The 13,604-nt window shown below is 39.1% G+C and overlaps 1 protein-coding gene across 1 annotated transcript in view; it reads right to left on the reverse strand.

The window, feature by feature from the left end:
• LOC115422980 (mitochondrial carrier homolog 1-like) overlaps nt 1–13,604 on the reverse strand; it is a 40,824-nt gene that overhangs the window by 9,723 nt on the left and 17,497 nt on the right. The window contains exons 5-6 of the mRNA XM_030139644.1: nt 13,534–13,591; nt 7,720–7,771 (exon numbers count right to left, since the gene is read on the reverse strand). Coding sequence (XP_029995504.1) covers nt 7,720–7,771; nt 13,534–13,591 — 110 coding nt within the window. The remainder of the gene's footprint in view (nt 1–7,719; nt 7,772–13,533; nt 13,592–13,604) is intronic.

Below are 13,604 nucleotides of genomic sequence, written 5' to 3' on the forward strand. Positions count from 1 at the left end.
TTTAGGGACATAGTGGAGCAAAACACAGGGGGAGCGGTGGACACATACAAATGCGGGCTCGGCATTGGATCAGAGCGTTTTCCCTGGAGGTTGGTCTAGTCCACAGTCATCTGGACTATCTGGTCAGTGAGACAGAAGTTAAAACACCCCCCAGGCTCCTGATCCGGGGCATAGGCATTATGTCCCACGGTCACCCTGGTGGCCATGGGAAAATAGGGGGGGGGGCATCTCCGCTGAAGTCTCGCTTCATCATGTCAGTGATGCAAACTCAGAAATGCCCATTTCTTCTAAATTGCCCCTCTTCAGATCCATTTATTTTACTACCAGCATTGTACCCGTGGTGCCATTGTACGATAGCATGAGAGGCTAAAATCACCCAGCATACCTCACAACATTTGAATACGGACATAAAATTGTGCGTAGTAGATAGTCAGGTAATGTTTCTACTCATTTGGCGAGTTTGGCGGCGATTGGGCATGTGAAGGTCTGTGGTGAGGTCGGACTTGGTCCGAGGTGAGCTGGGACCTGGTCTGTGGTGAGCTGGTACCCTGTGTGTGGTGAGGTCGGACCCGGTCTGAGGTTAGCTGCGACCCGGTCTGTAGTGAGCTGGGACCCTGTTAAAATCGCCCAGCATACCTCACAACATTTGAATAAGGATGTAAAATTATGCCTAGCAGATAGTCAGGTAATGTTTCTATTCATTTGGCGAGTTTGGTGGTGACTGGGCCCGTGAAGGCAGAGGAAAACGCGTACAAACGCCCTCCTGTGCTGCAACATCGATCAGACAGGGGACACGGGACGCCGGACGGACACAGAACGTGCATTACAGTAGGATTGAATTTCTCTGCAGAATTTATTAATTCTACTATAAATGTACTGTACTGTATGCAATGGTATAATAAATCAATCATTAAGGAATATGACATACTTTTTTCATGAAGTATATAAACACTATTTAGCTTTTATTCTTATGGACCCTATCGAAAGAAAAATTGAGGTTGTCGGGAAAATTGCTGCTTATCAATAAATCGTTAATCGATCGATGAGGTCAACCATCCATCCATCCATTCTCTTCCGCTTATCCGGGGCCGGGTCGCGGGGGTAACAGTCTAAGCAGGGATGCCCAGACTTCCCTCTCCCCAGACACCTCCTCCAGCTCTTCCGGGGGGATCCCGAGGCGTTCCCAGGCCAGCCGAGAGACATAGTCTCTCCAACGTGTCCTGGGTCTTCCCCGAGGTCTCCTCCCGGTGGGACATGCCCGGAACACCTCCCCAGGGAGGCGTCCAGGAGGCATCCGAAACAGATGCCCGAGCCACCTCAGCTGGCCGATGAGGTCAACCAACTAACGATTAATGGATTAATCGATAATTTGCATCCCTAGTTGGAATTAAACAGTGCTAACCACTGCGCCACAATTTTAACTTGAAAGACAAAGATTTAATACTTATTATCATAATTATCAATTTATTATAATAATTATCAATATTGACTGTCTGTAAAGTATTTCACCATGATAAAACATGATAATATATGGTACTATGTGGCCATATAATCTAGTCCTTGTACACTGTATTAATACCATTAGTTTTAAGAGTACATTTACATGTAGCTGAGGATTTTTGAAAACAGACATTTTTCTATGCGCTTGTGTCTAGCATTTACACGACAACCACAGGCATGTGAACCAAAAAAAAAAGGTTTCTAAAATCTCTGGCCATTGTTTGTTTCAGCAAATTTCCTTTCTCATGTTTGTGTACAAACAGAGGGAAACGGAGATCTCAGCCAGACATCAGTTTTTGAAGACCGCTCTGCATGGATGTAAATGATTGCTTTATTTACCGTTCACTGAACTGAACAGTAAGGGTGCAATGGTAGAGGTAGCCCATGGTATGGTCCATACCGCAGTTTTTAGACCACGGACCACGGTTTGTGGGGTCCAAAATGCCCATTTCTTCTTAACTGCCCCTCTTCAGATCCATTTATTACCTCCGCTAAGGAGGTTATGCTTTCATTGGGGTTTGGCTGTTTGTTTGTTTGTCTGTTAGCGGGGTAACTCAAAAAGTTATGTATGGATTTTGATGAAATTTTCAGGAAATGTTGATACTGGCACAAGAAACAAATGCAAAATTTTGGAGGTGATTGGGAGGGAGCAGATTTTTTGTTCGTTTGTTAGCAAGATAACTCAAAAAGTTATGAAAGGATTTTGATGAAATTTTCAGGAAATGTTGATACTGGCTCAAGGAACAAATGCAAAATTTTGGAGGTGATCGTGGGGGGGCAGATTTTTTGTTTGTCTGTCTGTTAGCAAGATAACTCAAAAAGTTAAGGAAAGATTTTGATGAAATTTTCAGGAAATGTTGATTGTGGCACAAGGAACAAATGACTAAATCTGCCTTGGTGGAGGTGTGCACTCTCCGAGTGCTTTTCTAGTTTTATTTAACTTCTCTGCAGAATTTGTTTTGTTATACTACATAAATGTCATTGCCTGTACTGTATCCCTAATGGTACAATAAATCACTCATTAACCCTTAGGGTTATCTATCTATCTATCTATCTATCTATCTATCTATCTATCTATCTATCTATCTATCTATCTATCTATCTATCTATCTATCTATCTATCTATCTATCTATCTATCTACCTACCTACCTACCTACCTACCTACCTACGTTTGGTATCTGTTTTTTTCCGCACAACTTCATCCATCTCATCTGTCTATAAAAGGCCAAAAAACACAGAAAAGATATAAAATACGATTTGAAAAATGTATACAATTTATTGCATAAATAACACAAAGATGTTGAACGAACCTTTTCAAAGACTAAGTTTTTTTTTTTTTTTTAAAGACTAAGAAAGTAACTATTGGTTCCAAATATTAGGTATATCAAATCAAAATTGTAATAAATTAAAACTATACTCAAATATTTGACATAAAAGCATATCTTTACATCGGGGTTTTCTCCAGTTTTGTCATTCCCCAGTCCTCCCGGTTTCTGCATCCGGTTCAGGTGGGGGTCGTCCTCACCATTACCTGCAATGCTAATGCGGTCTGTGGATTAGAATCCGCAGATTGAGCCAGTTTCTTTTTTCCATTTTGAAAAAGAACAAAAAAATGACGAAGATATGGTAAGAAATATAACGCCTGCCCCACCTCAGGTTTATGTGTGTGTGTGTGTGTGTGTGTGTGTATATATATATATATATATATATATATATATATATATATAGACATTTATTAACGATTAATTAATAAGCGGTGGTTTTCCTGTGAACATGAATTTATATATATATATATACACACACATACACACACACACTCACACACACACACACATTTCATGACGCATTGCTTCACTTCTCAAGCATCGTCATGGAATTTGTCAGTGACCATTTGAAAGAGGAGTTTTCTAAGTTTATGTTCCACTGCTACCCACTAACCTCAATGACCTTAAACATTGAGGTTAACAACAGTGATCAATTCAGTGGATTGTGATATGCTGATACATGTCTGGGAGGAATTCTCTTATCGCATTGATGTTGTGCGTGCTGCAGGTGGTGGTCACATTGAACACTTGTAAGACAGGAAATAAAAGTTGATTTTCAGTAGAATACTTGCGACTTGGCTGGAGTTTTCTATTGCTTTTCCTTGTTAAAATATTGCGTAACGAAATCGGTTCATTCTTTTTGAATAACCCTGTATATTCATTCATTACCTGAACCTGCTTTATCCTCACTAGGGTCACGGGGGTCGCTTGGAGCCTATCCCAGCTACTTAAGGGCGAAGGCGGGGTACACCCTGGACATTGTGCCAGTTCATCGCAGGGCTGAACATATAGGGACAAACAAACACTCTCACATTCACACCTATGGGCAATTTAGATTAACCAATTAACCTATCAGTGCATGTGTTTGGATTGTGGGAGGAAGCCGGAGTACCCGGAGAGAACCCACGCAGACATGGGGAGAACATGGCAAACTCCACACAGAAAGGTCCCACCCCCTGTTGACTGGCGTTGGACTCGAACCCAGGATCTTCTTGCTGTGAGGCACGAGTGCTATCCACTGCACCACCGTGTCGCCCCTATATACATATTAGAGATCGACCGATTATCGGCCGGGCCGATTATCGGTGCCGATATTTGGAAATTTGACATATATCGGTATCGGCCTTTTTTTAATCGGACGGGCCGATATTAAGAAATCAATTTAAAACTAGGTTATTTCGGCTCAGATGCAGCCGCGCCCCTCTCTCTCTCTCTCTCTCCTCTCTCTCTCTCTCTCTCCTGCACTATCCACTCTGTGCCCTCTGATTGGTTGACGTGGAGGCTGTCCTCACACACAGACTGGGACTGACTTGGGATGAGACTGTGTTCTACATACATTTTCTCCAGTACTAATACATAGAGCGTTTAGAGACTGATGAACTAATGTTCTGGTAAAAGCTCATCAGACTCCACCTCAGCGTGCTTCCCTATAACAAGTGAACTGAGTTTTTTAGGTGCTCTCTCTTAATCCCACACACATGCTTTTCTATCACAGACTGTTTCCATCTCCATATTATCAGCAGTCTAATTCACACACGTCAGGAGGTAATATGAGTTAGCAGAGCTGCCGCTAATGTTTACTCTACCCTGACATTCTTCTGAAACATTAGTAGTAGTTATCAGATGTAGAGCACAGGGATGTTTAGTACAGTTTCAGAAGAGTTGTCTGTATTTACCTTTAACACATGTGTTTTCTCTCTGGAGCTTCTCACACGAGACAACTTCGTCTCTCCGCGGTGTGTACCCATTCCGCGTCGAAATCCGACGCGGAAGGGGTACCCCCTGCGTCAAATAGTGCTGCTATGGGGCTCTGACCATATGCGTCGATTTCTGACTATTTGGGATGAGACTGTGTTGGTATGTAACATAATAGTGTGTGTTTGCGTTAAAGTCACATGAAGAACTCTACAACTCACAACTACTAATGTTGCTGTAAGCTTTCTAGTCCTATGATCTGAAAATTAAAGTGAAGATGAGAGAGAGTCAAATTCAGAAGCGATTTATCTGAACATGGTGGAACATTTTAAATCCTGTGTGTGCTCATTAAAGCCCAAAAGGCTGTTTGTGTTCTGTCAGGAGTTTAATTGCACTCATAGCCACTATTATACTTTTTATGTAGCTTTTGTCGTATTAATAATTAATAATGTAGCAACATAGTTTTGAATGACAGGGTCCCTGCTATCGCACGGTAAAATATAAAATTTAATAATGAAATCAACTTATGGTGTCCCAAATGCTGTAATAAATTAAGCATGATGAGTTGGGCATATGTCAACATGTGGCCCAAGAGTTTACAAGAGTCTCCCTGTATTTTTGTTGTGTTTGAACTTAAAACAAAGATAAGTCATTATAGTTATATTTAAATTTTACTTTATTTACTGTGGAAAAATTTAAGGGAGCTATTTATTTAAGCTTTTATTCAACTTTATAAGAGATGCTTCTGAGTCTAGGAAATCCATGCACTTCTGGAGCTATTATTTTCTATTTGTTTGATTAAATAAACATGTTTTAGGCATTTAAACGAAGTTCAGTGTTTGCATTATTCAAAATTTTTCACGCCGAGTTTTACACTTTTACTGCAAATGAACATCGGCTCCAAATATCGGTTATCGGCCTCCTCTAACTACTAATAATCGGTATCGGCCCTGAAACACCCATATCGGTTGATCTCTAATACATATACATGTATATATACATATATACATATATATTAGGGCTGGGCAAGTTAACGTGTTATTACCGCGTTTAACGCATTCATTAAATTTAAATAACAGCGACAATTTTTTTAATATCCCGTTAATGCTGTTCTGCCTTTCAAGCAAGTCTTAGTTCATTTATACATATGGACTCTTATTTTGAAACTCATGCTTTTATTTTGGCGCTCCACACACTGGTGCTCTGTGTGAACTGTGCACGTAGCTGAGAGAAGAGTGAGCGACCTTTTCCGAGTAATGTTGAATCAAACTTTGTGTAACTCCTGCAGAAGCAACGCCTGTATCATTCTGTTGTATGCTAAATAATTTCACATGCAAACGTGCCGTTAGAAACATGTTTATGACGTTATTTTGGATGTGTTTATTACAATGTGTTATTAACATGTTTAAGCTGCAGACATCTTAGCGAGGACAGTACAATTATAACTCCTATTATTCTGCCTCTGCTTGTGTGCGTGTAGCGATTAGCTCAGCAGATAGACAACAGGTTTAACAAGAAAAGCCCAAAACTTGTCTCCAAATCTTTTACTGTAGACTCACTGTAAAACTGCAACATACATACAAAATATGTCTCAGTTATGTTCACTTAGTACATTTACATGGCATTATACATTTAAAAGAATGGGAAAAAGACTGCTAGCTCGATGCTAACTTGAATGGGAAAATCCACAGACACGCTAACGATTAGCATTTACAGATTAATTTAAGATTTACAACATCTTTTTATCCAGTAACAAAAGGTTCACATCAGAGATATTTTATACTATTCATTCATACAACAACTGAACATAAAATACTCACAGGCAAACATTTTTGGGGCCATACATATGGGCCATACATATACATATATATATACATATACATATATATACATATACATATATATATACATATATATATATATATATATATATATATATATATATATACACACACATACACACACACACACATATATATATATACACACACACATACATGGTGAAAAAAACAGCAAAACTTGACAAAAACAAGGCAAAACACCCAACACTCCAGGACAGCACTACTACACAGTTATTTACAAGAATTCACTGTAACCACTCCCTGACTGCACCTGCTGAAAGGACCACCGTATATTACTGTGTAAGTGTAGATCACCTGTCAGTTATCCGCACCACACACAGTAAACCTGAACTTCAATTGACACTCTGTTTCTTTCAGAAATTAGCAGTTGTTTTGTTATATTCACCTAATGAGTCTGGTTTCAAACGGCTCTACATGTAAAGTGTCATGAGATAACTTTTGCTACGATTTGGTCCTATATAAATAAAATTTGATTGATTGATTGACTGATTGATTAATTGATTGATCCCATGAGATGCAGACATCTGTTCTTCTGATAACCTTTTAAGCAATGGAGGGAGAGTTCTGGTCGCGTCTCGGAGCGATTATCACAGCACGACACGCAGGAAAACTACATGCCCATAGGTTCATAGCGGAAGTAATGTTTTGTTATGATTCTTTTCGGGATTCTGATTGGTTAATGGTACTCAGTCTTCTCACTACACTACCATCAACAGGCCTGAAATGCTCTTGACGGTGTAGATATATAGGGCAGTATAAATGCAGTGTTTTCTGAAAATGATCACGTCTGAACAAGTTTTTTGTTTTTAATGGAGACAGGGAAATATCCGTTTTGTAAAATACCTGGCTATGTATAAACGTAGCCTTAAGCCACAGTAAACATTATCTAACTCCATATGCCCACTAAGTGATTAACCTAGCACCTAAGGTGTCCATTACAACTTTCAACATTAGGGACGCCCAATCCCTCTACATTTATTTCAATGTGTTAAGGGAAAACCAGCTTTGTGAAATAGCACTGTTTTGGTTTTTTTTTTAATTCTGGGTACATAGAATCCACAAATCACATTAACTGTCTTTTGTGTTGACAGTCTTCATAAATGTGTGCGGATATTACCTGTACTTGACCTCCCTGCCAACAAACTGGGCCATACAACGCACGGACAGCACTGTAAAACCACAGAACAAAAGAGGAAGTGTTGAGCCACATTATGTAATAAATTCCCATTATGTAATAAAAGTTCAAAATGTAATAAGAATGTCACATCATCTTGTAATAAAGCCGCATTATGTAATAAAGTGACGCATTTTATAATAAACTACCTCAGTGCATCATGTAGTACATTTTTTCGCATTATGTAGTAAGTTATTACAATTTGAGAAATTTATTACAAAATGCACTTGACACATTTTTATTTTCAGGAAAATGTAATAACATGGTTAATTACGTAATAACGACACTCAAGTAGATTTTTTTGCCCTCTTTAATTGAAGTAGCCCTGCAGATTAGTAGTCGTAGTAGTGGTAATGATAGCCTACCTATTACCATTACATTCGCAATTAGTACACACACTCCAACATGCACACACAAAGTAGAAAATGCTGATGTTGAACAATAAATGGCTTTATTTCTAAAAAGAACCTTTTTAGGGCAAATTAAAATATTTTGATCAATATAAGGTGTCTATGCCAGTTGGAAAAAAAAAGAAACTCAGGAAAGTGTCTTTAACAATGTAAACAACATTTCTGGATATAAAAAAAGAGCTAAACCGTCACACCTTTGGTGGCTAACTTGCAACTAAAATGTATTTTGCTGAATACATTACGATCACTATAAAGTGTCTATGCCAGTTGGAAAAAAAAAAACTCAGAAAAGTGTCTTTAACAATGTAAACAACATTTCTGGATATAAAAAAAGAGCTAAACCGTCACACACCTTTGGTGGCTAACTTGTAACTAAAATGTATTTTGCTGATAAACACACACTAATCAGTGCCAAACACGTGTCTAAGTGACTTTCCAAAAGACATCTTTAATTTTAAATTGTCCATGACTAGTATACTCAATTAACAGCCATGCCATAATCCACTTTGAATTTTTGCTAAACAGCACCTTAAGTCTTATTGCCACACCACTGGAGCGTCCTGCTGCTTTGTACAGTTTTTGTACGCTAATTGTGTGGTCTCCAATGTATTTAGTGATGTTTGGAGATGTGCCGAGGCTTTGAAGCGTGTGTCGAGTAACGGAGGGGGCATTTCCGCGAAGCGCATATCGAGGCTTGGTTCATTTAGGGGAGGAGCTGAAAATGATGACGTCCGAAGCCTCGCTGCCCGGCTGTACCACGTGACTGCTTCACGCAATGGTTCAGAGGTGGTTCTATGTGATTCAGGTTTGACAGCAAAACAGACCCCTCAGGCTCTGTTCAAAATGTGGGTTTTTGATTGAGAGTTAGGGTCAGTGCAGAGTTTGAACAGAGTTTGGATAGTTTGGATACCAGAGTTTGGATAGCGTTTATACTGTTTGGAAACAGTTTGAAGAGTTTAGAGAGAGAGATCATTTGAAGATTTAGGAGAGTGAGAAGAGAAGGATGAGTAAGAGGATGGAGCCAGTGAAGAAGAGGAGGATTTCCCCTGTGTGGGGACATTTGGATTTGATAACTCCTAATAAGGTAAACTAAATCTAACATTATTTCAGACACATAAGGTTTGCTTATCTGGAGTACTGGAAGAGACAAAAAATTACTGTACCCCAGTTTATATAATCTTGTTCTTGTGTTCTTGTGCATCTTCTGTACCATGTGAGAGGGTGTTTTCAAACGCCAAAGAGGTTGTCCATCCATCCATCCATTATCCACCGCTTATTCGTGGCCGGGTCGTGGGGGCAACAGTCTAAGTAGGGATGCTCAGACTTCCCTCTCCCCAGACACCTCCTCCAGCTCTTCCGGGGGGACCCCGAGGCATTCCCTGGCCAGCCGAAAGACATAGTCTCTCCAACGTGTCCTAGGTCTTCCCCGAGACCTCCTCTTGGTGGGACATGCCTGGAACACCTCTCCTGGGAGGCGTCCAGGAGGCATCCGAAACAGATGCCTGAGCCACCTCAGCTGGCCCCTCAATGTGGAGGAGCAGCGGCTCTACTCCGAGTTCCTCCCTGGTGGCTGAGCTCCTCACCCTATCCCTAAGGGTGCGCCCAGCCAACCTGCGAAGGAAACTCATTTCAATCGCTTGTATCCGGGATCTTGTCCTTGTCAAAGAGGTTGTGTCCAAATAAAAAAAAAAAAAATCACTTCAAACCAAAAACTGTTGAGAAACTGATATTTCTGAAAAAAAAAAAAAAAAAAAAAATCAAATCTCCCCTGTCCTGTAAATCATTGTCCAAATTACGCAAGCATGTTCAGTGCCCTCTTCCTAGTTATGCAAGTACTTTCACTGTCTTCTGCCTGTTGAAATTAATGCCATTTTCCTAAAGTGGCAAAAAAAAAAAAAAAAAAAAAAAAAAAAAAAACATTACACAACCTCCCACATACGATACATTATACATACATATACCATTTGGGGGAAACTTACACACACAGAATACATTCAATAATATTTTATTATACACATATGTGATAATTTATGTAGAGAAATTATTTGGTCATACATTTTTTGTTATTCATAGTCATTCCTAAGAACCATAACAGACCCAAAAATTCAATGCATCACACATTCTGTGGTTCAGATCCAGCTGCCTGTGATTATACACATGGCCAGTAGGTGGTTTCGTGTGCACATGAAGCCTCGAGAAATGAACCCTTTCTCGAACCAATTGGCTCAAGTGGTTTGATGTCTCATGAGGCTTCATCTCAACATCACAAAATGTATTCCAATTCAAGGCTTTGGCTTAACGTTTCCCTTAGATGTATGGATGGAATTGAGCTGCGAGGTATTTGAAAAGATCAGACACTCTGTTGAAGGTGCCAAGCACTGACATGTCATCTTCAAGGGTCATTTGGATTATTGTCATCAAAATTTCTGTTGGCACAACAGGTTGATCGATTTGATGAGGCTGGACAGATTGGGTGTGCAGGTCAGGAGAGACAGGTAAAACAGGTGGGAGAGGTAGGTTATGCAATATTGTCACAGATTGTGGCTGATCTGGGTGACAGTTTTCTTGATAATTATCATGGTGGTCCGCATCTTGATTACTTAACTGGTTTGGTTCAAGGTCTTCTGATGAATCTAGCTGGACACTTTGAAGTTGAATCTTATCGATGTTAATTTTCTTATTTGTTTGGTTGTTGCCACTCGATGGAAAAATCCTTTCTGCCTGAACGGTCAAAATGTTTTCAATAAAGGATGAGACAGGACCCTCCTGACACAAATAGTGCTCTCCATGCCCTTCTGCTATGTGCCCAAGGACTAACAACGGACTGCTGTCAGAATACGTGTTGGATGGAGATATAATGGTGGAAGCGTTGATACCCAGTGAGGAAACAATTAGAAACTGAACATTAAAAATTTTAGCCGCTCTTTGCAGTGTTATGTGGTCACCATAGGTTCCATTTTGTGCTTTTCTATCCAAATATCTATCCAAGTCCTTTCCATCAACAGAGTTTGACAAAGGTGTTCCATTTTCAGTGTAAGGATTATACCTGAGATCCACGTATTCTGACAGCAGTCCGTTGTTAGTCCTTGGGCACATAGCAGAAGAAACACAGAAAATCGACATTTCTATCAGTTTCCTCGAGCCAGGACCACTTGAACTTATTTTTGATTGGTCATATTCACTAATCTTTGAAGGCTCACTGAAAATGTTGTGTTCGGTGTATGTGAACACTGAATACATCAGAAGAAAGAACAGAACTTCAACTTTTAAACACAAAAAACAATTTTATTCTATATTCATTCATTCATGAGATGCAAACATTTGAATATTTGTCATTTTCAGGAAAAAAATGAATTTTGAGCAAAAAACTGAGAAAACTTTTTTTTCAAAGACATTGATTTTCAAGATAAAATTGATTTCCTATTTACATTTTTGACTTTTTCTTATTTACAAACAGTAACACTGTATTCAAAATCACAAAATAAAATAATAATAACAGCAATAATAATAACAAAAAGCTCTAAGATATCCCATCATTCTATTAAATATTAAGGGAAACCACACCAAACTTTAGACAAAACATCTTCTAAAGCACCAGGTTCCTTATAAAATGTACACATTTACATACATCAGTTATGAGTCTAACACATATTAGTTTAGCTTTTGGATATAAACACTTCCATATTCCTCATTTTCAAGAAAAACAAGAAACAAATTCACTAAATACTGTAGATTTCTGGCCTTTCCTTGGCTGCACCACATCCTCCTGTTGGACCACCTGCTGTGTTCGATCTGTAAATAATTATATGGACATCTAGTTATTTATCTATGTATGAATATTTGCATTTATTTGTTTCATACAAAAGCCAAATAAAGCAGTGTCTTACCTGTGTCCCCGCTGACATTATGAAGCTGAATCTGTTCCATGTCCACAGTCTGAATCTGAATTCACTCTAACAGAGGCAGACTAGCTGTCCTTTGTCTTGTCCCACGTCTGTGTGTCTGTCTTCTCTTTGAATGTCCACTATAAATGTCTCTTTTCTCTTCCTCCTGTCTGCCATTGTCTCCATGTCGCTCTGTACCCCCGCTTCCTCTTCCTCATCTCTGTGTCAGACCCTTGCCGCTCCGTGTTTACTGTGTTCCGTGTCCATCTCCCTCACCTTCTATTTCTCCGTTCCTGTCTCTAAAGGTTCTTCTGAAGCTCCATCATATATTGAATTGTCGGACTCTGTCTCCATAATCATGTTTAAGGCTTTTGAAACTGCGTGCGGTTCCTGCAGAGTTGGCATTTCCTCATTCAGAGTGACTGGCGCTGTATGTGTTGCCATGGGATACCGTCATTCGAAAACTACAACTACAACAGTGAAAACACGGATTGACGGAAAATCTCGTCACTGGCGAAGACAGAGTTAATTTACTGGAACATATGCTCAGTTTTCAGAAAAAAAATTGATTTCCGGCAAAAACTGGAAAACTTTCATCACTAATAAGTGTACGGCGTAACTGTGAGCTTCGGAGTAAAAAAAAAAAAAAAATCAGAATTTCAGTAAGGGGGCGCTAGCCAAAAGTATGACAATGCAGCGCCCCTGTTCCCCGGTTAAGAAAAACCCCTGGACACTATTTTGATCAAAATATATTCAGCAAAATACATTTTAGTCGCAAGTTAGCCACCAAAGGTGCGACGGTTTAGCTCTTTTTTCATATCCAGAAATGTTGTTTACATTGTTAAAGACACTTTCCTGAGTTTCTTTTTTTTTCCAACTGGCATAGACACCTTATAATGATCAAAATAATTTAATTTCCCTTAAAAAGGTTCTGTTTAGAAATAAAGCCATTTATTGTTCAACATCAGCATTTTCTACTTTGTGTGTGCATGTTGGAGTGTGTGTACTAATTGCGAATGTAATGGTAATAGGTAGGCTATCATTACCACTACTACAACTACTAATCTGCAGGGCTACTTCAATTAAAGAGGGCAAAAAAATCTACTTGAGTGTCGTTATTACGTAATTAACCATGTTATTACATTTTCCTGAAAATAAAAATGTGTCAAGTGCATTTTGTAATAAATTTCTCAAATTGTAATAACTTACTACATAATGCGAAAAAATGCACTACATGATGCACTGAGGTAGTTTATTATAAAATGCGTCACTTTATTACATAATGCGGCTTTATTACAAGATGACGTGACATTCTTATTACATTTTGAAATTTTATTACATAATGGGAATTTATTACATAATGCGGCTCAACAAGGAGTCCAAACAAACTAGTGAGTAAAAATATAAAGGGTGTACTGCTTGGTTACTGTGAAGTGTGAGAGAAAGCTGTAATGAAAACATACCATGAAAAGGGTGAGTGGCCACTCTGGATAGGCACTGAATGATCATCTCATGTGAGGTCTACACAGCAAAC

The sequence above is a fragment of the Sphaeramia orbicularis genome, chromosome 7, assembly GCF_902148855.1.
Source record: "Sphaeramia orbicularis chromosome 7, fSphaOr1.1, whole genome shotgun sequence".
Classification (NCBI taxonomy): Eukaryota; Metazoa; Chordata; class Actinopteri; order Kurtiformes; family Apogonidae; genus Sphaeramia; species Sphaeramia orbicularis.